Genomic DNA, 26,120 nt, shown 5'->3' with positions numbered 1-26,120 from the left:
ATCATGTGTACTACACCACTTGTCCTACAACAGTGTCTAGTGTTCATCATGTGTACTACACCACTTGTCCTACAGCAGTGTCTAGTGTTCATCATGTGTACTACACCACTTGTCCTACAACAGTGTCTAGTGTTCATCATGTGTACTACACCACTTGTCCTACAACAGTGTCTAGTGTTCATCATGTGTACTACACCACTTGTCCTACAACAGTGTCTAGTGTTCATCATGTGTACTACACCACTTGTCCTACAACAGTGTCTAGTGTTCATCATGTGTACTACACCACTTGTCCTACAGCAGTGTCTAGTGTTCATCATGTGTACTACACCACTTGTCCTACAACAGTGTCTAGTGTTCATCATGTGTACTACACTACTTGTCCTACAGCAGTGTCTAGTGTTCATCATGTGTACTACCCCACTTGTCCTACAACAGTGTCTAGTGTTCATCATGTGTACTACACCACTTGTCCTACAACAGTGTCTAGTGTTCATCATGTGTACGACACCACTTGTCCTACAGCAGTGTCTAGTGTTCATCATGTGTACTACACCACTTGTCCTACAACAGTGTCTAGTGTTCATCATGTGTACTACACCACTTGTCCTACAACAGTGTCTAGTGTTCATCATGTGTACTACACCACTTGTCCTACAACAGTGTCTAGTGTTCATCATGTGTTCTACACCACTTGTCCTACAGCGGTGTCTAGTGTTCATCATGTGTACTACACCACTTGTCCTACAACAGTGTCTAGTGTTCATCATGTGTACTACACCACTTGTCCTACAACAGTGTCTAGTGTTCATCATGTGTTCTACACCACTTGTCCTACAGCGGTGTCTAGTGTTCATCATGTGTACTACACCACTTGTCCTACAACAGTGTCTAGTGTTCATCATGTGTACTACACCACTTGTCCTACAACAGTGTCTAGTGTTCATCATGTGTACTACCGCACTTGTCCTACAGCGGTGTCTAGTGTTCATCATGTGTACTACACCACTTGTCCTACAACAGTGTCTAGTGTTCATCATGTGTACTACACCACTTGTCCTACAGCAGTGTCTAGTGTTCATCATGTGTTCTACACCACTTGTCCTACAGCAGTGTCTAGTGTTCATCATGTGTACTACACCACTTGTCCTACAGCAGTGTCTAGTGTTCATCATGTGTACTACACCACTTGTCCTACAACAGTGTCTAGTGTTCATCATGTGTACTACACCACTTGTCCTACAGCAGTGTCTAGTGTTCATCATGTGTACTACACCACTTGTCCTACAACAGTGTCTAGTGTTCATCATGTGTACTACACCACTTGTCCTACAGCAGTGTCTAGTGTTCATCATGTGTACTACACCACTTGTCCTACAACAGTGTCTAGTGTTCATCATGTGTACTACACCACTTGTCCTACAACAGTGTCTAGTGTTCATCATGTGTACTACACCACTTGTCCTACAACAGTGTCTAGTGTTCATCATGTGTTCTACACCACTTGTCCTACAGCGGTGTCTAGTGTTCATCATGTGTACTACACCACTTGTCCTACAACAGTGTCTAGTGTTCATCATGTGTACTACACCACTTGTCCTACAACAGTGTCTAGTGTTCATCATGTGTTCTACACCACTTGTCCTACAGCGGTGTCTAGTGTTCATCATGTGTACTACACCACTTGTCCTACAACAGTGTCTAGTGTTCATCATGTGTACCACCCCACTTGTCCTACAACAGTGTCTAGTGTTCATCATGTGTACTACACCACTTGTCCTACAGCAGTGTCTAGTGTTCATCATGTGTACCACCCCACTTGTCCTACAACAGTGTCTAGTGTTCATCATGTGTACTACACAACTTGTCCTACAGCAGTGTCTAGTGTTCATCATGTGTTTATTTTGATGCTTAATGTATTTACAGCTGAATTCAGACAAGCAACACACACTTATACACACACACACCACAAGATACACAACCCAGACACCAACAATCCTCCCCTTGCACCCTCACACACTCATCAACAACACACACACACACACACACACACACACACACACACACACACACACACACACACACACACACACACACACACACACACACACACACACACAGGCCTTCCACTGGCAAGGAATGTGCAGGGCTGATTTCAGAATCACATGGTTTGGACTATACAGTCTTCAATTACAAATTGTGTGACATGTTTCTACTATTCCTTCCTCTCTTTTGGAGGTGTGTCTCGCATGGAGGTGATGTCATCCTGAACGCAGTCCAGCTGTACCCATGAGGCCGATGGAAAAGAGTACCATGCATACAGGTAGACCATAACAGACCATGCATTCACCCAAAAGGCCATGCAGACAGACACATGGACCAGAGCAGAGGAGGCTTGTGGGAGGAGCTACAGGCTCATTGTAACTGCTAGAATGGAATAAATGGAACGTAGTCAAACGTGTGGTTTCCATATGTTTGATGTGTTTGATACCGTTCTATTATTCCATTCCAGCCATTATAATGAGCCTGTCCTCCCATAGCTCCTCTGACCAGCCTCCTCTGGACCAGAGCCATAGAGGCACTCATCCATGCCCTTTGACAGGGAGGGTGGAATGTGGTTGGTGGGGGGGGGGTCGTTTATGGAGGTCTCTGATTGGTCTCAGACTGAGGAGGGGACAGGATCTTCTTTTTTTCCTGGTTCAGAGGTCGTGTTGAGGGCCACGTCCTGTTTCAGCTCCTTCCCTGGTTCCTTAGTCCTACATGTCAGAGGGCACAGGCAGTCTGACTCATCAATGGAACTACATGGCATAAAAGCTCATTGATCCTGCTGTATGTCATACTCCCCCTGTTTGCACTGTATTTTGTAGCAGTTTACTCAACCATCCAGCAGAGTGATACACTAAATGACAACAATGGATAAAGGTATTGTGAAGACAGACAGACAGACAGACAGACAGACAGACAGACAGACAGACAGACAGACAGACAGACAGACAGACAGACAGACAGACAGACAGACAGACAGACAGACAGACAGACAGACAGACAGACAGACAGACAGACAGACAGACAGACAGACAGACTGACTGACTGACTGACTGACTGACTGACTGACTGACTGACTGACTGACTGACTGACTGACTGAAAATAAAATGAAGAAAAGTCAACAAACGAAATAAAGCCATAATCTATTGTAATAATAATTCATAGGCTTCAAAGTACAGTAAAACTCCAAGTAAACAACAAGCTAGGTGAGGAATAATGCCTGGTCAATGTTTTGGAGGGAATGATGGAGTGAACGGATCAATGACTCAACAGAGGAGTGTGATGTAGAAACCCACTGGGCACAGACGACAATTCAACGTCCATTCCATGTTGACGTGTGTGTGCCAGTGTGTGCCCAGTGGGAAGTTACAGCATTAAAAAGCTATTGAGAGGGAGAAAATGTGCTATATTAGTACAACGCTGGATTTAAAGACACAACAATCTACTTTAAACAAATGAGTGGTGAAATTTCCTAGAATAACAGGATTACAGGAATGGATTAGGATTCTTTAGGATAACACGTGATGTTGGAATTTCTAGAGTCCCAGTCCAAAACAACTCCTAGCCCCGACCACCTTGGTGTTTACAGATCTTAAGGAATTAGATTGGTAAATAAAATGGCTAAAAGTAAAACGAGCTCAACTGAGCCTGATTTTAACGATACATCTATGTGCTTTCTTCACATCTGGAGGCTACACACCAACGTTTAGGGGTGCTAGGAGTTATCTCTAGCCAGGGACAGAAGGCAGATGATGGGGAGTAAAATCAGGGATTTAGGTTAAAGGGGTGAAGGTCAAAGGTCATAATCTGATTGGTGACCTGGGCACGGGGGCGGGCCGGACGCTGGGCAGGACGTCCCAGCTAGAGGTGGAGCTGTTGTGATGAAAACACAGTGTCATGTGACCAGGAAACACAAACGATCACATCACAGACAGACACAATCACGTTAAAAGGGCAACAATCATGCCCCGAACCGACCCTTCATCCTTTTCCTCTGCACATTTTCTAGATTTGAAATAATGAGATAGTTATTGGCAGTATGGTGTGGGCTGGGTGAACCTTTTGCCATATTCCTTACACCTAGCCAATCATCTCAGATCTTTAGTCTCATTCCTAACCATGTGTCTTTAGCATTAAGCCTGGCAAGCGAGGCTGTTGTTTCTAAATCTAAAGTGCATAATGTAGGGACAAAGGGTCGATTAAGAAGTGGCCAATTATTATGAAGTTGCCCCTGAGCACTGATCTAAGGTCAGTTTTTTGTTTTTACCTCCTGATGGTTACGGTTAGGATTGGAGTAACAAACTGATTCTAGACCTGAGCATATAGGCCAGGGAATCTACCAATCACTGGTGGTTAACATAGTCATGTTATTTTTGAACAGGGTTGGAATTACACATTGACTCTAGGAGGTACACTGGGGGTGCCCACATTGATGTTTTTGTTTTACAATTCAAGAGGTGAAACTTTTAGTATAGGCGTGGTTAGCATCTCCAGACATCCCCGTAATTAGAACCCTGTCACAGAGAACACTGGCAGTAGTATTTATTTGGTTTATGAACATGTAGTATTGGACATGAATGCAGTAGGTATCAGGTATTATGGAGGATTCCACCTGTTTACCAAGACCCTTTCATTATGCAGGTGTTTGAAAAATCTGCCAAGAGAAATGTGAAGATTGAGACACCAAGAACAAAAAAAAACCAGGACATTTTGGATCAAAGCATACCACAGTTTCATATGATAAACACAGGTAACCAGGTAACCAGCACAACAGAAATCTGTTTGACCATACTGTTTTCTACTTCAGATAACTCTGTAGTTGGCTAAATCAGAAACAGAATAGCACTCAGGCAGGCTAGTAAGCTAAGAAACCCCATTTAACAGCTCAGTGCCTTACCGTATAGTCTTCACTATGAAGCGAACGATGACAGCCAGACCAACACAGCCACACAGAGCTCCTATTACTATCGCTGTGATCTCTCCTGAGACAGACAGAGAAATATTCCAACTAGTTCATCAAACATGAAAAGAGAGACATTGACCAGAGGCCTACTCTAATAATGAATCAACTATGAAGGTCCACATCTTACCGGCAGTGTACACCTTCACTGATTCTGCAAGTGGGAAAAGGAATATGTTATTTAAAGCATTGTCTTATTACCTGTACGTCTGTCATAAGGCCTACATAATAACAGGCTTGACATGATCATAACGGTTTGACATGATCGTGATGTCATGACAGAGGGTTCATGTAAAAATACTGCTGTGCTACTTTGCTTATGCAGTCGATAATTCAGTTGGAATTAATGTTCAATCAACTTCTAGTAGAACTACAGGGAAATGATCATACGTCTACAGTGTGTTCTGTAGTCTTTGGAATGAGTGTTGTCCACGGGAGGCTGGTGGTACCTTAATTGGGGAGGATGGGTGGAATGGAATGGTATCAAACACACGGTTTTCATGAGTTTGATACCATTCCATTCACTCCACCCCAGCCATTATTATGAGTTGTCCTCCTCTCACCAGCCTCCTGTGGTGTTGTCATAGGCCACCCTATCAGTTTTGCACAAATTATTTCTCCTTTGTCTGTGTTTCTCTTGCTCTCCCTTTCTCCTTCTCTCGCTCTCCCTTTCTCTCTCTCTCAATTTCTTCTGTCTCTCTTCCTCTCTCTCTCTCTCTCTCACACTCCCCCTCTCTCTCCATTTCTCCCTTTCTTTCTCTGTCTCTCTCTTTCTCTCTCTCTCTCTCACTCCCTCTCTCTCTCTCTCTCTCTCTTCCTCTCTTGTCATGTGACAACAACAGTGTCAGTGTTTAGAGAAGAGATTTTGCAAAAACGAATCAGCCATCTCGTAAACAGACCTCCCCTCATTTACAGCACCTCTTTCTCTTCCCCACTACCCCTCTCTCTCTCTATCTCTCTCTTTCTCTCTATCACTCCCTCTATCCCCCCACTCTCTCTCTTTTCCTCTGTCCTGCCCCCTCTCTATCTCTTTCACATCTTTCACAGTCAGTAACCCTTGACATTCCCACAGTTCTCACCACATTCCTCTCTTTAGTGTTTAATGCTAGCCTTCCTCCACATGTCCACCCTGAGAGCCCCTCACTGTGTCCACTAATACTGTTTGATGAAATGTTATTAGTGGTCACGGTACGAGGCTAGCCTGCCCCATGCCCTTCCTGCTGATGCTGCTGTTAGGTACGAGGCTAGCCCGCCCCATGCCCTTCCTGCTGATGCTGCTGTTAGGTACGAGGCTAGCCCGCCCCATGCCCTTCCTGCTGATGCTGCTATTAGGTACGAGGCTAGCCTGCCCCATGCCCTTCCTGCTGATGCTGCTGTTAGGTACGAGGCTAGCCTGCCCCATGCCCTTCCTGCTGATGCTGTTATTAGGTACGAGGCTAGCCCGCCCCATGCCCTTCCTGCTGATGCTGCTATTAGGTACGAGGCTAGCCTGCCCCATGCCCTTCCTGCTGATGCTGCTGTTAGGTACGAGGCTAGCCTGCCCCATGCCCTTCCTGCTGATGCTGTTATTAGGTACGAGGCTAGCCTGCCCCATGCCCTTCCTGCTGATGCTGCTGTTAGGTACGAGGCTAGCCTGCCCCATGCCCTTCCTGCTGATGCTGTTATTAGGTACGAGGCTAGCCCGCCCCATGCCCTTCCTGCTGATGCTGCTGTTAGGTACGAGGCTAGCCCGCCCCATGCCCTTCCTGCTGATGCTGTTATTAGGTACGAGGCTAGCCCGCCCCATGCCCTTCCTGCTGATGCTGCTGTTAGGTACGAGGCTAGCCCGCCCCATGCCCTTCCTGCTGATGCTGTTATTAGGTACGAGGCTAGCCCGCCCCATGCCCTTCCTGCTGATGCTGCTGTTAGGTACGAGGCTAGCCCGCCCCATGCCCTTCCTGCTGATGCTGCTGTTAGGTACGAGGCTAGCCCGCCCCATGCCCTTCCTGCTGATGCTGCTGTTAGGTACGAGGCTAGCCCGCCCCATGCCCTTCCTGCTGATGCTGCTGTTAGGTACGAGGCTAGCCCACCCCATGCCCTTCCTGCTGATGCTGTTATTAGGTACGAGGCTAGCCCGCCCCATGTCCTTCCTGCTGATGCTATGTACGAGGCTAGCCCGCCCCATGCCCTTCCTGCTGATACTGTGTTAGGTACGAGGCTAGCCCGCCCCATGCCCTTCCTGCTGATACTGTGTTAGGTACGAGGCTAGCCCGCCCCATGCCCTTCCTGCTGATGCTGCTGTTAGGTACAAGGCTAGCCCGCCCCATGCCCTTCCTGCTGATGCTGCTGTTAGGTACGAGGCTAGCCCGTCCCATGCCCTTCCTGCTGATGCTAGGTACGAGGCTAGCCCACCCCATGCCCTTCCTGCTGATGCTGCTGTTAGGTACAAGGCTAGCCCGCCCCATGCCCTTCCTGCTGATGCTGCTGTTAGGTACGAGGCTAGCCCGTCCCATGCCCTTCCTGCTGATGCTGCTGTTAGGTACGAGGCTAGCCCGCCCCATGCCCTTCCTGCTGATGCTGCTGTTAGGTACGAGGCTAGCCTGCCCCATGCCCTTCCTGCTGATGCTGCTGTTAGGTATGAGGCTAGCACTTGCCCTGCTGCTGTTAACATGTTAGCATTATGCCAGTCTCTCTGACACCTGTCATCATGAATCGGACATGGGGTTCATTGTGTTCTGAGGGTCAGACAGGTTGTGTTAGAGAACCCCCCCCCCCGACCTAATGGGAAGGATGAGAGGATGGTCCGGTCGTTAAGTGGTTGAGGTGTACGGTAGTTGTCCTGCATGACGACGCGGTCAGCGTCCTCCTTACTGGCATACAGCACTGTCTCCAGCTTCATCAGCTGAGGAAGAAGGGAGGACAGAGAGGAGGAAGAGAAGATGAAAGAGAGATGTAAAGAGGGGAGGAAGAGAGGAGGTTAGATGGTGAAGAGGAGGAAGACAGGAGGGAAGAGGGGGAGAAAAGAAGAGGAGGACATAGTGATGCTTTGAATTCAAGCATAAGTATATCACCATCACACACACACACACCTTCCCTCACCTGTGTGTGTGAGATTTTGACGGTCTCTGTGAAGAGGGTCCAGAGGACACTCTGGAAGCAGGGAGGAGTGGTGAGGGAGCCATTGTATCGGTAGTACCGCCCCAGGTCAGAAGGCAGGAGGGACTGGACATCAAAGGCTGGGATGGACACACTCTGACCTGACCACGGAGGGAAGAATGGAGGGGTGGATGGACAGATGAAAGTTAGAGGATATGTACAGGGTTTGACTCCTGGGGGCACATAGTGGTGCTGTTTGGCACTTCCATAAGAAATCAGAGAATCTGCATAAACTACTGTAGTCGTGGAAACATTGCTAGAAGGTAGCTGTAGTAATAATGCTGATTGGTTAAGGTGTACTTTGATTAAGCTACCTGGGGTGACAGGTAGCCTAGTGGTTAGAGCGTTGGACTAATAACCCAAAGATTGCAAGATCCAATCCCCGAGCTGACAAGGTAAAAATGTGTCATTCTGCCCCTGAACAAGGCAGTTAACCCACTGTTCCTAGACCGTCATTGAAAATAGGAATTTGTTCTTAACTGACTTTCCTAGTTAAATAAAGGTAAATAATAATTAACAGCTGTCTCACCTGCATGTCTGATGCGACCCAGGTAGTTGAGAATGTTCCAAAAAGCCTGGTTAGCCTCCTCACCTGTCTGACAGATCACACATCTTCTCTTTAGGTCAAGTGTGCAGGCTTTACTATACATTCACAAAGCCTTTCTTACTAATCTGGTGATGTGTAGATTTTCCTACTGAAGAAATAAAACGTAAATAAAGGGAATTTGTCACCTATTGTAAAGAATACAAATACAACACTTATGAAGTATGTAATATCTCCAGTGGTTGATGTGATTGTCAGGGAGTTATGATGTAATAGTCCTACCTCTATGAGGACTCCCAGGACTGCCAGTCCATCCTGCTGGGTCATAGCCACTGACATGTTAGGGTACAGCTCTGAGTTGTAGTGCACCACATGCAGCTACACAGAGAGGGAACATGGTTAGTGTGTGTGTGTGTGTGTGTGTGTGTGTGTGTGTGTGTGTGTGTGTGTGTGTGTGTGTGTGTGTGTGTGTGTGTGTGTGTGTGTGTGTGTGTGTGTGTGTGTGTGTGTGTGTGTGTGTGTGTGTGTGTGTGTGTGTGTGTGTGTGTGGTGCATAGGGGTCAGATGGGAGAAAAAGAGAGTGAGGGAGAGGGAATGAGAGAGGGAGGGGGATATGCTGGCTCATTGAACATCTCTGAGAGGGAGGGAGTAGGGGAGGGTGGAGAGATAAAGACTAATTGTCTGTCTTTATGTAATAGTGTATAACCAGAGCACAGAGCCTCTCCTTCATGTTTTCAAACTCTCTCACTTTCTCTCTCTCTCGCTGTCCCTCCCTCTCACTGCCCCCCCCCCCCTCTCTCTTTCTCTCTCTCTCTCTCTCTGTCCCTCCCTCTCGCTCTCTCTCTGTTGGCATACCTGTGCAGTAGCAGATGGACAGGATCTGAGTTAATCGTCCAAACTCTCTCTCTCTCTCTCTCTCTCTCTCTGTCTCTCTCTCTCTCCATCCCTCTCTCCATTACCTCTCCACCCATTTTTGCTGATCCACTGCATGTTCTACATTCCCTTCCCACAGAGAACTGGACAGTGTTTCAAGTTCCAAAAGTGTGTGTGTGTGTGTGATTTTGGGGTACAGTAAATACACTGCCAACCTGAGAAAGTTGGTTCCCCTTCCTATGTATACTGTAGGTGTTTGAGAGGCTTTTATTTGTCATGCTTTCTAATCCTGAAGTCTTTACAACAATTTCAATCAGATTTAATGCCACTCCCCAATTAATTAATATCATTCAAACACTTGTTATCCAATAACCTTTCCTTTCAAGTTTGTTTTCTCCTAGTATGACTAGTGGTAACCAGATTAGCTAAGAGTCTAGATTGCTGTTTTGTGTTTCTGTATAATATTTGATGGGATTATAGTATGGTTTCTCAACTGAAGTGCTTAATACTGCAATCTGCCTGGATATACAGCATGGCACGTACGCATGTCCTTCCACATGCAGGCTTAAAAACTCTCACCCACCAACACCCCCCACACCCCACCCCACTCCAAACACACACACAGTCCCTCACCTCTGCAGCGGAGCTCTGACCGTTGATGGTGTGTTCGCTGCCCCCGGCCTCCGGGGCTCCGTTGCCCCAGTGCAGGTGCATCTGGACGGCTGTGAACTGCCAGGGCAGCCCCCCTAAACCCATCCAGCCTGGGAGAGGAACCACCACTGTGATGGAGAGAAAGCATGGTTGCTGTAGTTACCTGTATGTATGTTGTTAGTGATGGAGTCAGCATGGTTGCTGTAGTTACCTGTATGTATGTTGTTAGTGATGGAGTCAGCATGGTTGCTGTAGTTACCTGTATGTTGTTAGTGATGGAGTCAGCATGGTTGCTGTAGTTACCTGTATGTATGTTGTTAGTGATGGAGTCAGCATGGTTGCTGTAGTTACCTGTATGTATGTTGTTAGTGATGGAGTCAGCATGGTTGCTGTAGTTACCTGTATGTATGTTGTTAGTGATGGAGTCAGCATGGTTGCTGTAGTTACCTGTATGTTGTTAGTGATGGAGTCAGCATGGTTGCTGTAGTTACCTGTATGGTTGTTGTTAGTGATGGAGTCTGCATGGTTACTTTAGTTACCTGTATGTTGTTAGTGATGGAGTCAGCATGGTTGCTGTAGTTACCTGTATGGTTGTTGTTAGTGATGGAGTCAGCATGGTTGCTATAGTTACCTGTATGTATGTTGTTAGTGATGGAGTCAGCATGGTTGCTATAGTTACCTGTATGTATGTTGTTAGTGATGGAGTCAGCATGGTTGCTATAGTTACCTGTATGTATGTTGTTAGTGATGGAGTCAGCATGGTTGCTATAGTTACCTGTATGTATGTTGTTAGTGATGGAGTCAGCATGGTTGCTTTAGCTACCTGTATGGCTGTTGTTAGTGATGGAGTCAGCATGGTTGCTATAGTTACCTGTATGTATGTTGTTAGTGATGGAGTCAGCATGGTTGCTGTAGTTACCTGTATGTTGTTAGTGATGGAGTCAGCATGGTTGCTATAGTTACCTGTATGTATGTTGTTAGTGATGGAGTCAGTATGGTTGCTATAGTTACCTGTATGGCTGTTGTTAGTGATGGAGTCAGCATGGTTGCTGTAGTTACCTGTATGTATGTTGTTAGTAATGGAGTCAGCATGGTTGCTGTAGTTACATGTATGTTGTTAGTGATGGAGTCAGCATGGTTGCTGTAGTTACCTGTATGTATGTTGTTAGTGATGGAGTCAGCATGGTTACTTTAGTTACCAGTATGTATGTTGTTAGTGATGGAGTCAGCATGGTTGCTATAGTTACCTGTATTTATGTTGTTAGTGATGGAGTCAGCATGGTTACTTTAGCTACCTGTATGGCTGTTGTTAGTGATGGAGTCAGCATGGTTGCTGTGGTTACCTGTATGGCTGTTGTTAGTGATGGAGTCAGCATGGTTGCTATAGTTACCTGTATTTATGTTGTTAGTGATGGAGTCAGCATGGTTGCTTTAGTTACCTGTATGTTGTTAGTGATGGAGTCAGCATGGTTGCTGTAGTTACCTGTATGTTGTTAGTGATGGAGTCAGCATGGTTGCTGTAGTTACCTGTATGTTGTTAGTGATGGAGTCAGCATGGTTGCTGTAGTTACCTGTATGGATGTTGTTAGTGATGGAGTCAGCATGGTTGCTGTAGTTACCTGTATGTTGTTAGTGATGGAGCCAGCATGGTTGCTGTGGTTACCTGTATGGCTGTTGTTAGTGATGGAGTCAGCATGGTTGCTATAGTTACCTGTATGTTGTTAGTGATGGAGTCAGCATGGTTGCTATAGTTACCTGTATGGCTGTTGTTAGTGATGGAGTCAGCATGGTTGCTATAGTTACCTGTATGTTGTTAGTGATGGAGTCAGCATGGTTGCTATAGTTACCTGTATTTATGTTGTTAGTGATGGAGTCAGCATGGTTGCTATAGTTACCTGTATTTATGTTGTTAGTGATGGAGTCAGCATGGTTGCTATAGTTACCTGTATTTATGTTGTTAGTGATGGAGTCTGCATGGTTACTTTAGTTACCTGTATGTATGTTGTTAGTGATGGAGTCAGCATGGTTGCTGTAGTTACCTGTATGTATGTTGTTAGTGATGGAGTCAGCATGGTTACTTTAGTTACCAGTATGTATGTTGTTAGTGATGGAGTCAGCATGGTTGCTATAGTTACCTGTATTTATGTTGTTAGTGATGGAGTCAGCATGGTTACTTTAGCTACCTGTATGGCTGTTGTTAGTGATGGAGTCAGCATGGTTGCTGTGGTTACCTGTATGGCTGTTGTTAGTGATGGAGTCAGCATGGTTGCTATAGTTACCTGTATGGCTGTTGTTAGTGATGGAGTCAGCATGGTTGCTGTAGTTACCTGTATGGCTGTTGTTAGTGATGGAGTCAGCATGGTTGCTGTAGTTACCTGTATGTTGTTAGTGATGGAGTCAGCATGGTTGCTGTAGTTACCTGTATGGCTGTTGTTAGTGATGGAGTCAGCATGGTTGCTGTAGTTACATGTATGTTGTTAGTGATGGAGTCAGCATGGTTGCTGTAGTTACCTGTATGTATGTTGTTAGTGATGGAGTCAGCATGGTTGCTGTAGTTACCTGTATGTTGTGTGTGATGGAGTCAGCATGGTTGCTGTAGTTACCTGTATGTTGTTAGTGATGGAGTCAGCATGGTTACTTTAGTTACCTGCACAGTGGGGGGGAAAAGTATTTGATCCCCTGCTGATTTTGTACGTTTGCCCACTGACAAAGAAATGATCAGTCTAATAGTAGGTTTATTTCAACAGTGAGAGACGGAATAACAACAAAAATATCCAGAAAAACGCATGTCAAAAATGTTATAAATTGATTTGCATTTTAATGAGGGAAATAAGTATTTGACCCCCTCTCAATCAGAAAGATTTCTGGCTCCCAGGTGTCTTTTATACAGGTAATGAGCTGAGATTAGGAGCACACTCTTAAAGGGAGTGATCATAAGGCAGCTGGGACCATAGTCACCAAGAAAACAATTGGTAACACACTACGCCGTGAAAGACTGAAATCCTGCAGCACCCGCAAGGTCCCCCTGCTCAAGAATACATATACATGCCCGTCTGAAGTTTGTCAATGAACATCTGAATGACTCAGAGGACCACTGGGTGAAAGTGTTGTGGTCAGATGAGACCAAAATGGAGCTCTTTGACATCAACTCAACTCGCCGTGTTTGGAGGAGGAGGAATGCTGCCTATGACCCCAAGAACACCATCTCCACCGTCAAACATGGAGGTGGAAACATTATGCTTTGGGGGTGTTCTTCTGCTAAGGGGACAGGACAACTTCACCGCTTCAAAGGGACGATGGACGGGGCCATGTACCGTCAAATCTTGGGTGAGGATCTCTTTCCCTCAGCCAGGGCATTGAAAATGGGTCGTGGATGGGTATTCCAGCATGACAATGACCCAAAACACACGGCCAAGGCAACAAAGGAGTGGCTCAAGAAGAAGCACATTAAGGTCCTGGAGTGGCCTAGCCAGTCTCCAGACCTTAATCCCATAGAAAATCTGTGGAGGGAGCTGAAGGTTCGAGTTGCCAAACGTCAGCCTCGAAACCTTAATGACTTGGAGAAGATCTGCAAAGAGGAGTGGGACAAAATCCCTCCTGAGATGTGTGCAAACCTGGTGGCCAACTACAAGAAACGTCTGACCTCTGCTATTGCCAACAAGGGTTTTGCCACCAAGTACTAAGTCATGTTTTGCAGAGGGGTCAAATACTTATTTCCCTCATTAAAATGCAAATCAATTTATAACATTTTTGCGTTTTTCTGGATTTTTTGTTGTTGTTATTCTGTCTCTCACTGTTCAAAAAAACCTACTATTAGACTGATCATTTCTTTGTCAGTGGGCAAACGTACAAAATCAGCAGGGGATCAAATACTTTTTTCCCTCACTGTATGGCTGTTGTTAGTGATGGAGTCAGCATGGTTGCTGTAGTTACCTGTATGGCTGTTAGTGATGGAGTCAGCATGGTTGCTATAGTTACCTGTATGGCTGTTGTTAGTGATGGAGTCAGCATGGTTGCTGTAGTTACCTGTATGGCTGTTAGTGATGGAGTCAGCATGGTTGCTATAGTTACCTGTATTTATGTTGTTAGTGATGGAGTCAGCATGGTTGCTGTAGTTACCTGTATGGCTGTTGTTAGTGATGGAGTCAGCATGGTTGCTGTAGTTACCTGTATGGCTGTTGTTAGTGATGGAGTCAGCATGGTTGCTATAGTTACCTGTATTTATGTTGTTAGTGATGGAGTCAGCATGGTTGCTGTAGTTACCTGTATGGCTGTTGTTAGTGATGGAGTCAGCATGGTTGCTATAGTTACCTGTATGGCTGTTGTTAGTGATGGAGTCAGCATGGTTGCTGTAGTTACCTGTATGTTGTTAGTGATGGAGTCAGCATGGTTGCTGTAGTTACCTGTATGTTGTTAGTGATGGAGTCAGCATGGTTGCTGTAGTTACCTGTATGGCTGTTGTTAGTGATGGAGTCAGCATAGTTGCTGTAGTTACCTGTATGTTGTTAGTGATGGAGTCAGCATGGTTGCTGTAGTTACCTGTATGTTGTTAGTGATGGAGTCAGCATGGTTGCTGTAGTTACCTGTATGGCTGTTGTTAGTGATGGAGTCAGCATGGTTGCTGTAGTTACCTGTATGGCTGTTGTTAGTGATGGAGTCAGCATAGTTGCTGTAGTTACCTGTATGTTGTTAGTGATGGAGTCAGCATGGTTGCTATAGTTACCTGTATGTATGTTGTTAGTGATGGAGTCAGCATGGTTGCTGTAGTTACCTGTATGTTGTTAGTGATGGAGTCAGCATGGTTGCTATAGTTACCTGTATTTATGTTGTTAGTGATGGAGTCAGCATGGTTGCTTTAGCTACCTGTATGGCTGTTGTTAGTGATGGAGTCAGCATGGTTGCTGTAGTTACCTGTATGGCTGTTGTTAGTGATGGAGTCAGCATGGTTGCTGTAGTTACCTGTATGTATGTTGTTAGTGATGGAGTCAGCATGGTTGCTGTAGTTACCTGTATGTTGTTAGTGATGGAGTCAGCATGGTTGCTGTTGTTACCTGTATGTTGTTAGTGATGGAGTCAGCATGGTTGCTGTAGTTACCTGTATGTTGTTAGTGATGGAGTCAGCATGGTTGCTGTTGTTACCTGTATGTTGTTAGTGATGGAGTCAGCATGGTTGCTGTAGTTACCTGTATGTTGTTAGTGATGGAGTCAGCATGGTTGCTGTAGTTACCTGTATGTTGTTAGTGATGGAGTCAGCATGGTTGCTGTAGTTACCTGTATGGCTGTTGTTAGTGATGGAGTCAGCATAGTTGCTGTAGTTACCTGTATGTTGTTAGTGATGGAGTCAGCATGGTTGCTGTAGTTACCTGTATGTTGTTAGTGATGGAGTCAGCATGGTTGCTGTAGTTACCTGTATGTTGTTAGTGATGGAGTCAGCATGGTTGCTGTAGTTACCTGTATGGCTGTTGTTAGTGATGGAGTCAGCATAGTTGCTGTAGTTACCTGTATGTTGTTAGTGATGGAGTCAGCATGGTTGCTGTAGTTACCTGTATGTTGTTAGTGATGGAGTCAGCATGGTTGCTGTGGTTACCTGTATGGCTGTTGTTAGAAATGGAGTCAGCATGGTTGCTGTAGTTACCTGTATGTCCGTTGTTGTAGAGGCTGAAGGGTTTGTTGCCGTGCTGGCTATAACCGAGGGGGGTAAGAGGGCCCAGGCTGGGGTCATACTGGCTCTGGACCGTTGCCACGTCAACTGGAGACTGGGCCTTACCACCACAGTCTGGGAAGTACTCCGCCCACTTGGACTGGCCTACTGAACCTGAGGGGGAGGGGAAGGGAAGAGAGTGACCAAAACATGACACATCTTGTGACTCTCTATCAGTGATGTACCACACACATTAAGCATGGCCAGTCAGTCAGCGGACCTTTTCTTCTGTAACATTTCATATTGACCTCTTGACCTATTACATGACCATTCTCTGTGGAAAACAGAAGATAAGTTGGGGATCCATCCTGCTCATCCTCTCTTTCACACTCCCCCTCTATACTTGACCTGCTCTGACTAATGATTAATGAGCATCATCACCCTGACGAACACACACTCAGACACACAACACACTCACATATACGGTACACACACAAACACACTTACACACACGCACAGACTCACATCATTATCCCAGAAACCCTAGACCCACTCCAATTTGCATACCGCACCAACAGATCCACAGATGATGCAATCTCTATTGCACTCCACACTGCCCTTTCCCACCTGGACAAAAGGAACACCTATGTGAGAATGCTATTCATTGATACAGCTCAGCTTAGCTTATCACTAAGCTAAGGACCCTGGGACTAAACACCTCCCTCTGCAACTGGATCCTAGACTTACTGACAGGCCACCCCCAGGTGGTAAGGGTCGGTAACAACACATCTGCCACGCTGATACTCAACACTGGGGCCCCTCAGGGGTGCGTGCTCAGCCCCCTCCTGTATTCCCTGTTCACTCATGACTGCATGGCCAGGCACAACTCCAACACCATCATTCAATTTGCTGATGACACAACAGTGGTAGGCCTGATCACCGACAACGATGAGAGCCTATAGGGAGGAGGTCACAGACATGGCATTGTGGTGCCAGGACAGCAACCTCTCCTTCAACGTGATCAAGACAAAGGAGATGATTGTGGACTACAGGAAAAGGAGGGCCGAGCACGCTCCCATTCTCATCAACGGGGCTGTAGTGGAGCAGGTTGAGAGCTTCAAGTTCCTTGGCGTCCACATCACCAACAAACTAACATGGTCCAAGCACATCAAGACAGTCGTGAAGAGGGCACGACAAAACCTATTCCCCCTCAGGAGACTGAAAAGATTTGGCATGGGTCCTCATATCCTCGAAAGGTTTTACAGCTGCGCCATCGAGAGCATCCTGATGGGTTGCATCACTGCCTGGTATAGCAACTGCTTGGCCTCCGACCGCAAAACACTACAGAGGGTAATGTGTACGGCCCAGTACATGACAAGGGGCCAAGCTTCCTGCCATCCAGGACCTCTATATCAGGCGGTGTCAGAGGAAGGCCCTAAAAATTGTCAAAGACTCCAGCCACCCTAGTCATAGACTGTTCTCTCTGCTACCACACGGCAAGTGGTACCGGAGTGCCAAGTCTAGGTCCAAGAGGCTTCTAAACAGCTTCTACCCCCAAGCCATAAGACTCCTGAACTGCTAATCAAATGGCTACCCAGACTATTTGCACCCCCCCCCCCCCACGCTGCTGCTACTATGTTATTATCTATGCATTTTTCAGGGTAAAAAATAAACAGAATGGAGCTAAGCACAGGCAAAATCCTAGAGGAAAATGTATTTTAGTCTGCTTTCCACCAGACAGTGGGAGATAATAACCTAAAACACAAGGTCAAATTTACAGAATCTTAGTTGCTTACCAAGAAGACAGTAAATGTTCCTGAGTGGCCGAGATACCGTTTTGACTTAAATCTACTTCAAAATCTATGGCAAGACCTGAGAATGGTTGTCAAGCAATGATCAACAACCAATTTGAAAAGAATAATGGGAAAATGTTGCACAATTCAGGTGTGCAAAGCTCTTAGAGACTTACCCAGAAAGTCTCACAGCTATAATCGCTGCCAAAGGTGCTTCTAAAAAGTATTGACTCAATACTTATATAAATGAGATATTTCTGTATTTCATTTTCAATAAATTTGCAACAATTTCTTAAAACATGTTTTCACTTTGTCTTTATGGGGTATTATTATGTGTAGATGAGTGATAAAAAAAATCTATTTCATCCATTTTGAATTCAGGCTGTAACACAACAAAATGTGAAATATTTCAAGAGGTATGAATACTTTCTGAAGGTAGCATTGCACTTTTCATTTACTGTAACATTCTTTTGTCAAGCTAATAGCCTAACAATTATATTTTCCAGTTATTACCTTGGCAGATCACACTCAAAAATTGATAAAAGGGATGGGTGTCTCATAATTGAACAATTGGACTAAAAGTTAAAATCTTGTTTCTGCAGGATTACTTTGCTACAACGATACTGGTCAAATTAAGATCCTACATCTGTATGGAGTATCAGAATGTTAGAATACTGGCTGGTGTGTGTGTGTGTGTGTGTGTGTGTGTGTGTGTGTGTGTGTGTGTGTGTGTGTGTGTGTGTGTGTGTGTGTGTGCGCGTGTGCGCGCGCGCGCGTGTGTGTGTGTGTGTGTGTGAGAGAGAGAGAGATATACAGGAGTGTAAAGTCAGTGGTCAGTCATGCTGTTAATGATGAGGTGGTGTATTATATTCACAGTGTTGAGCGCACACACAAACAAATATCCTTCCTCATTACTAATTGGAGGGGAGAGAGAAACTGGAGCAGAGAGAGGGAGACTGATGGGTGCACAGAGAGACATTCTTGGGACAGAGAGAAAGAGAGAGACGGGTAGAGGGGATTCAGACTAGAGAGACTGAGGGAAGACAGGAGAATGGGTCGGAGAGGTGGAATAATGTCACGACTTCTGCCGAAGTCGATGCCTCTCCTTGTTCGGGCTGTGTTCGGCGGTCGACGTCGCCGGTCTTCTAGCCATCGCCGATCTATTTTTCATTTGTTTTGTCTCGTTTTCCCACACACCTGGTTCTCATTTCCCTCATTATGTGTTGTGTATTTAACCCTCTGTTTCCCCCATGTCTTTGTGTGGTATTGTTTATCTGCTTTTCATGTATGCGCATGTTAGGCTGGTTGCGTTGGGTTATGTTCAACCCGTATTCGTATTTCGTGTTCGTTTGTGCCGTGTGCATTTGGTTCGCCAAATAAAAGGCTCCGTTTTGCTACCAAATATCTGCTCTCCTGCGCCTGACTTCCTACAGCCCTTCACGCATCCCTTGACAAATAATGATAGGACATGTAGAGAATGGAAGATCTGAAAAAGAGAGTGACAGGCAAGAGTGTAACAGCAGTCATATAGAGGGGACCAAGGCGCGGCGTGTTGAGTGCTCATGATTATTATTTAATGAAAAAAACGAAACACTTTACAAAGGAACAAAAACGACAGCAAACAGTTCCACAAAACAGAAAACAACTACCCACAAAACACCATAGAAAAACCCCAACTTAAATGTGATCTCCAATTAGAGTCAACACGAACCAGCTACCTCTAATTGGAGATCATCCCAAAACTCAACATAGAAATAGAAAAACAAGAACTAAACATAGAAACAACAAACATAGACTGCCCACCCATATCACACCCTGACCTAACTACACAGAGAAAAAACAGCTCTCATAGGTCAGAGTGTGACAGTACCCCCCCCCAAAGGTGCGGACTCCCGGCCGCAAACCTGAACCTATAGGGGAGGGTCTGGATGGGCATCTGTACTTGGCGGCGGCTCTGGTTCGGGGTGTAGCATCCCCACCGTCCGCTGATCCCCCCGCTTCTGTATGTCCGGAGGAACCAGACCATGTATCATCGCCGGAAGCTTTGTACCGCCAACCGCCGCTGAAGACTCTAGGCTAAAGGCCGCCGCTGAAGACTCCGGGCTGCAGACCGCCACTGGAGGCTCCGGGCTGCAGACCGCCGCTGAAGACTCCGGGCTGCAGACCGCCGCTGGAGGCTCCGGGCTGCAGACCGCCGCTGGAGACTCCGGGCTGCAGACCGCCGCTGGAGGTTCCGGGCTGCAGACCACCGCTGGAGGCTCCGGACTGAGGAGCATCGCTGGAGGCTCCGGACTGAGGAGCGTCGCTGGAGGCTCCGGACTAGGAAGCGTCATTATAGGTTTCGGACTAGGGACCGTTGCTGCAGGCTCCATGCCATGGATCATCTCTACAGGTCCCGTGCCATGGATTATCACTGGAGGCTTCGTACCATGGATCATCTCTACAGGCTCTGGGCCATGGATCATTCCTACAGGCTTCTTGCCATGGATTATCCCTACAGGCTCCGGACCATGGATAACCCCTACAGGCTTCTTGCCATGGATTATCTCTACAGGCTCCGGGCCATGGATTACCTCTGGAGGCTTCGTGCCATGGAACATCCCTACAGGCTCCGGGCCATGGATCATCTCTACAGGCTTTGGACCATAGATTATCACTGGAGGCTTTTCTCGTGGAGCTGGAACAGGTCTCACCGGACTGGAGAGACGCACTGAGGACCGGGTGCGCAGAGCAGGCGCCTGACGTACTGGGCTATGGAGGCGCATTGGACGGAGAGTGCGAGGAGCAGGCACAGGACGTACTAGGCTATGGAGGCGCACTGGAGGGAGAGTGCGAGAAGCAGGCACAGGACGTACTGTGCTATGGAGGCGCACTGGAGAGAGAGGGCGAGAGGCAGGCACATGCTCACCACAATAAGCACGGGGAGTTGGCTCAGGTCTCATCCCTGGCCCCGCCAAACTATCCGTGTGCCCCCCCCAAAACATTTTTTGGGGGCTGCCTCTCGTTCTTCCCCGATAGGCTACGATACCTGTCTATTACCTGGCCCCAAGTCCAGTTTCTCCTTTTGAGCCAATCCTCATTAGGCCAGGTATCCATCTCTGCCCGGGCACGCCGCTTGATCCAATCATGGTGGGTAGTTCTGTAATGGCAGTCGTATAGAGGGGACCAAGGCGCGGCGTGTTGAGTGCTCATGATTATTATTTAATGAATAAAATGAAACACAAAGGAATAAAAACGACAGCAAACAGTTCTGCCAGGCAACAACCACAAAACGGAAAACAACAACCCACAAAACACCATAGAAAAACCCCAACTTAAATATGATCTCCAATTAGAGACAACACGAACCAGCTGCCTCTAATTGGAGATCATCCCAAAACTCAACATAGAAATAGAAAAACAAGAACTAAACATAGAAACAACAAACATAGACTGCCCACCCATATCACACCCTGACCTACAGTGAGGGAAAAAAGTATTTGATCCCCTGCTGATTTTGTACGTTTGCCCACTGACAAAGAAATGATCAGTCTATAATTTTAATGGTAGGTTTATTTGAACAGTGAGAGACAGAATAACAACAACAAAAAATCCAGAAAAACGCATGTCAAAAATGTTATAAATTGATTTGCATTTTAATGAGGGAAATAAGTATTTCACCCCTCTGCAAAACATGACTTACTTAGTACTTGGTGGCAAAACCCTTGTTGGCAATCACAGAGGTCAGACGTTTCTTGTAGTTGGCCACCAGGTTTTCACACATCTCAGGAGGGATTTTGTCCCACTCCTCTTTGCAGATCTTCTCCAAGTCATTAAGCTGATGTTTGGCAACTCGAACCTTCAGCTCCCTCCACAGATTTTCTATGGGATTAAGGTCTGGAGACTGGCTAGGCCACTCCAGGACCTTTTATGTGCTTCTTCTTGAGCCACTCCTTTGTTGCCTTGGCCGTGTGTTTTGGGTCATTGTCATGCTGGAATACCCATCCACGACCCATTTTCAATGCCCTGGCTGAGGGAAGGAGGTTCTCACCCAAGATTTGACGGTACATGGCTCCGTCCATCGTCCCTTTGAAGCGGTGAAGTTGTCCTGTCCCCTTAGCAGAAGAACACCCCCAAAGCATAATGTTTCCACCTCCATGTTTGACGGTGGGGATGGTGTTCTTGGGGTCATAGGCAGCATTCCTCCTTCTGCAAACACGGCGAGTTGAGTTGATGCCAAAGAGCTCCATTTTGGTCTCATCTGACCACAACACGTTCACTCAGTTGTCCTCTGAATCATTCAGATGATCATTGGAAAACTTCAGACGGGCCTGTATATGTGCTTTCTTGAGCAGGGGGACCTTGCGGGCGCTGCAGGATTTCAGTCCTTCACGGCGTAGTGTGTTACCAATTGTTTTCTTGGTGACTATGGTCCCAGCTGCCTTGAGATCATTGACAAGATCCTCCCGTGTAGTTCTGGGCTGATTCCTCACCGTTCTCATGATCATTGCAACTCCACGAGGTGAGATCTTGCATGGAGCCCCAAGCCGAGGGAGACTGACAGTTCTTTTGTGTTTCTTACATTTGCGAATAATCGCACCAACTGTTGTCACCTTCTCACCAAGCTGCTTGGCGATGGTCTTGTAGCTTGTAGCCCATTCCAGCCTTGTGTAGGTCTACAATCTTGTCCCTGACATCCTTGGAGAGCTCTTTGGTCTTGGCCATGGTGGAGAGTTTGGAATCTGATTGATTGATTGCTTCTGTGGACAGGTGTCTTTTATGCAGGTAACAAATTGAGATTAGGATCACTCTCTTTAAGAGTGTGCTCCTAATCTCAGCTCGTTACCTGTATAAAAGACAGCTGGGAGCCAGAAATCTTTCTGATTGAGAGGGGGTCAAATACTTATTTCCCTCAATAAAATGCAAATCAATTTATAACATTTTTGACATGCGTTTTTCTGGATTTTTTTGTTGTTATTCTGTCTCTCACTGTTCAAATAAACCTACCATTAAAATTATAGACTGATCCTTTCTTTGTCAGTCTGCAAATGTACAAGATCAGCAGGGGATCAAATACTTTTTTCCCTCACTGTAACTACACAGAGAAAAAACAGCTCTCATAGGTCAGAGCGTGACAAAGAGAAAGAATTTGAATTTGAGAGTAGGCAGAACAGAGGAGAGGGGAGATGGAAAGAACAGGGGCATGAGCACAACTTAGACTCAAACCAGCACAATTACAAGAAGCCTTTCAAGACAATCAGAAACAAGTATTCAACAATGCCATGGTATAATTAAGCAATAAGGCCAGAGGGGGCGTGGTATATGGCCAATATACCACGGCTAAGGGCTGTTCTTAGGCACGACGCAACTATACCACAAAATCCTGAGGGTCCCTATTTATTATTATCAATTGATTATTAACATAATTAGAACAGTAAAAAAAAATATCATACCCAAGGTATATGGTCTCATATACCACGGATTTACACCAATCAGCATTCTGAGCAATGTGTTAATCAATGTGAGGTCTCCTCTCCAACCCTCAGGGTGCTCTAGCCTGCTACGGAGGTCAGTGCTCTACTCTCCATGCTACTGTTAATCAATGTGAGGTCTCCTCTCCAACCCTCAGGGTGCTCTAGCCTGCTACGGAGGTCAGTGCTCTACTCTCCATGCTACTGTTAATCAATGTGAGGTCTCTTCTCCAACCCTCAGGGTGCTCTAGCCTGCTACGGAGGTCAGTGCTCTACTCTCCATGCTACTGTTAATCAATGTGAGGTCTCCTCTCCAACCCTCAGGGTGCTCTAGCCTGCTACGGAGGTCAGTGCTCTACTCTCCATGCTACTGTTAATCAATGTGAGGTCTCCTCTCCAATCCTCAGGGTGCTCTAGCCTGCTACGGAGGTCAGTGCTCTACTCTCCATGCTACTGTTAATCAATGTGAGGTCTCCTCTCCAACCCTCAGGGTGCTCTAGCCTGCTACGGAGGTCAGTGCTCTACTCTCCATGCTACTGTTAATCAATGTGAGGTCTCCTCTCCAACCCTCAGGGTGCTCTAGCCTGCTACGGAGGTCAGTGCACTACTCTCCATGCTACTGTTAATCAATGTGAGGTCTCTTCTCCAACCCTCAGGGTGCTCTAGCCTGCTACGGAGGTCAGTGCACTACTCTCCATGCTACTGTTAATCAATGTGAGGTCTCCTCTCCAACCCTCAGGGTGCTCTAGCCTGCTACGGAGGTCAGTGCACTACTCTCCATGCTACTGTTAATCAATGTGAGGTCTCCTCTCCAATCCTCAGGGTGCTCTAGCCTGCTACGGAGGTCAGTGCACTACTCTCCATGCTACTGTTAATCAATGTGAGGTCTCTTCTCCAACCCTCAGGGTGCTCTAGCCTGCTACGGAGGTCAGTGCACTACTCTCCATGCTACTGTTAATCAATGTGAGGTCTCCTCTCCAATCCTCAGGGTGCTCTAGCCTGCTACGGAGGTCAGTGCTCTACTCTCCATGCTACTGTTAATCAATGTGAGGTCTCCTCTCCAACCCTCAGGGTGCTCTAGCCTGCTACGGAGGTCAGTGCTCTACTCTCCATGCTACTGTTAATCAATGTGAGGTCTCCTCTCCAATCCTCAGGGTGCTCTAGCCTGCTACGGAGGTCAGTGCACTACTCTCCATGCTACTGTTAATCAATGTGAGGGGATCCTTTCTACATTAGTGCTGTACTTACACACCCACTCTGTCTCTCCCACTCCACCCTAGTGTTTATCTGCAGTGGGCTCAGGGGGATTTTACTTTCCTAGGGGGATTAGAGAGAGCCTTTTTTACACCATCACTATCTCCCCAGCTACCACATAAAAGGTTCTGTGAACCATATGTTTGTTATAGCTTGGTGAGAGCGTGGTTGTCCTATGGTTATTTTGCATACAATCTTCCCACAACTTTCTGGGAATGGTGCAGGATAGTTGCTTGGCTTTGGATCGTTCTCAGCGCATTTAAGGAACTTCACAAAAAACATTATTTTCTTGGTATTTCATTACTTTAAAGGCACAATCAGCAGTTGCAACATCCATTTTTGGACGTCTAGTTTTGATTTACATTTGGTTGAGTTGCCAACTATTGTGAATTAAACATGAAATCAATAAAACATTTTCATTGCATTTAGGTAAAAAGTTGGGTAAAAAAAATACGAAATGCCCTTAAGTTGATGACTCAACCAGTTTTTGCCCAGTGGGAAGGAACCAGAGTAAAACTTTCTGAGAAACTCCCTGCAACATAAAATAAACTTTCCCAGAACAGGCAACATTTTCACTTACGTTTAGAAAACATTCCGTTTTATTTGTCAGAAAACATATGTCATCGTTCCCATAACCAATGTCAAACCAAAAACATACGTTCCCACAACTTCCAAGGAACCAAATGTGCTAGCTGGGCCTACACACACACACACACACACACACACACACACACACACACACACACACACACACACACACACACACTCCCCCGGCCTGTACCTTTAAGCCGTCCCTTATCCCCCTCCTTGCCCACCACCCCAAAAAAAGGAGAAAAACTTGTCCTGCAGCTCCACAGTTGGTTGTCATGGAGGTCCCCATGGTTACAACGGAGAGAATATTCCGTCATTCTGACCTGCTCTACCTCTCATAGCGCTGCCACTGTCCCCAATGTGGATGGGAACAATGCAATACACACACACTCTCTCTCACACACACACACAGACACACAAAATGCCATACATGAGCGAGCCAGCCACAGAATGCCACAGATCCCCTCACACACGCCAACACAACACAACTCCCACATCACCATTTACTTTAACAGTATATCGCGTCCTATAGTACACAGAGAAAAACATCACCGTGTGGTGATGCCAGCTAGCCCTGGACACAGGCTCTGGTTAGAGGACATACTGTACGGTTCTGTACTTTATGTGAATGGTAAAGCTCTGTGTGAACTTAGTGTACACACTACCACTCTGTATGCATTCACTAAGGGCCATTCAGGTCTACAGTGTCATTGTCCATATGATAGGCAGGCAGTGTGCCTCAGCCTGGACAGTACAATTAACACACAGGGTTATTGTGTGGCGTAACAATGCTGCTGAAACACGTCTTTCCAACTCTTCATCCTCCTCGTGCACCTGCCACTTCTCTCGTTTTCCTCCCCCTCTTTAGCTCGCTTTCCCTGTTCTGCACCCCCATTTCCATCCCTCTCTCCATTCCCCACTCCTTCTTTCTGTTTCTCCCATGCCGAGAGAGAGAGAGAATGTACAGTGGGTGAGCTGATGTATAAATGACAGACAGAGAGAGACTGTTGTATTTGTGTAGTGTTTAGTGGCAGGGATAATATTCCTACTGGGATCTACACTTACTTTATGAGTTATAATAACATAGTTATAAATCAACTTGAAGGCCTTTTGGTTATTGAGAGAGATGTTCTTACCCGTGTACGTCCAGTACGTCACTGAAAGAGGGGAAATAAAATCACG

General features: G+C 46.2%; 1 protein-coding gene across 3 annotated transcripts in view; it reads right to left on the bottom strand.

The window, feature by feature from the left end:
* Positions 1–1,882: 1,882 nt before the first annotated feature.
* The window catches only part of LOC106605785 (carbonic anhydrase 14-like), a 25,626-nt gene continuing 1,388 nt past the window's right edge, over positions 1,883–26,120 (bottom strand). The window contains exons 2-13 of one of the 3 annotated variants that reach the window (XM_045699245.2): positions 26,075–26,095; positions 15,845–16,024; positions 10,192–10,337; positions 8,968–9,063; positions 8,671–8,737; positions 8,085–8,242; positions 7,764–7,887; positions 5,137–5,160; positions 4,944–5,028; positions 4,659–4,700; positions 3,866–3,919; positions 1,883–2,756 (exon numbers count right to left, since the gene is read on the bottom strand). In XM_045699245.2, coding sequence (XP_045555201.1) covers positions 2,660–2,756; positions 3,866–3,919; positions 4,659–4,700; positions 4,944–5,028; positions 5,137–5,160; positions 7,764–7,887; positions 8,085–8,242; positions 8,671–8,737; positions 8,968–9,063; positions 10,192–10,337; positions 15,845–16,024; positions 26,075–26,095 — 1,094 coding nt within the window. In that variant the 3' untranslated portion in view covers positions 1,883–2,659. The remainder of the gene's footprint in view (positions 2,757–3,865; positions 3,920–4,658; positions 4,701–4,943; positions 5,029–5,136; positions 5,161–7,763; positions 7,888–8,084; positions 8,243–8,670; positions 8,738–8,967; positions 9,064–10,191; positions 10,338–15,844; positions 16,025–26,074; positions 26,096–26,120) is intronic. The other 2 variants (XM_045699251.2, XM_045699261.2) reach the window with 2 other exon arrangements.

The sequence above is a fragment of the Salmo salar genome, chromosome 02, assembly GCF_965601325.2.
Source record: "Salmo salar chromosome 02, fSalSal1, whole genome shotgun sequence".
NCBI lineage: Eukaryota > Metazoa > Chordata > Actinopteri > Salmoniformes > Salmonidae > Salmo > Salmo salar.
This window is presented reverse-complemented; position numbering and strand designations above follow the sequence as displayed.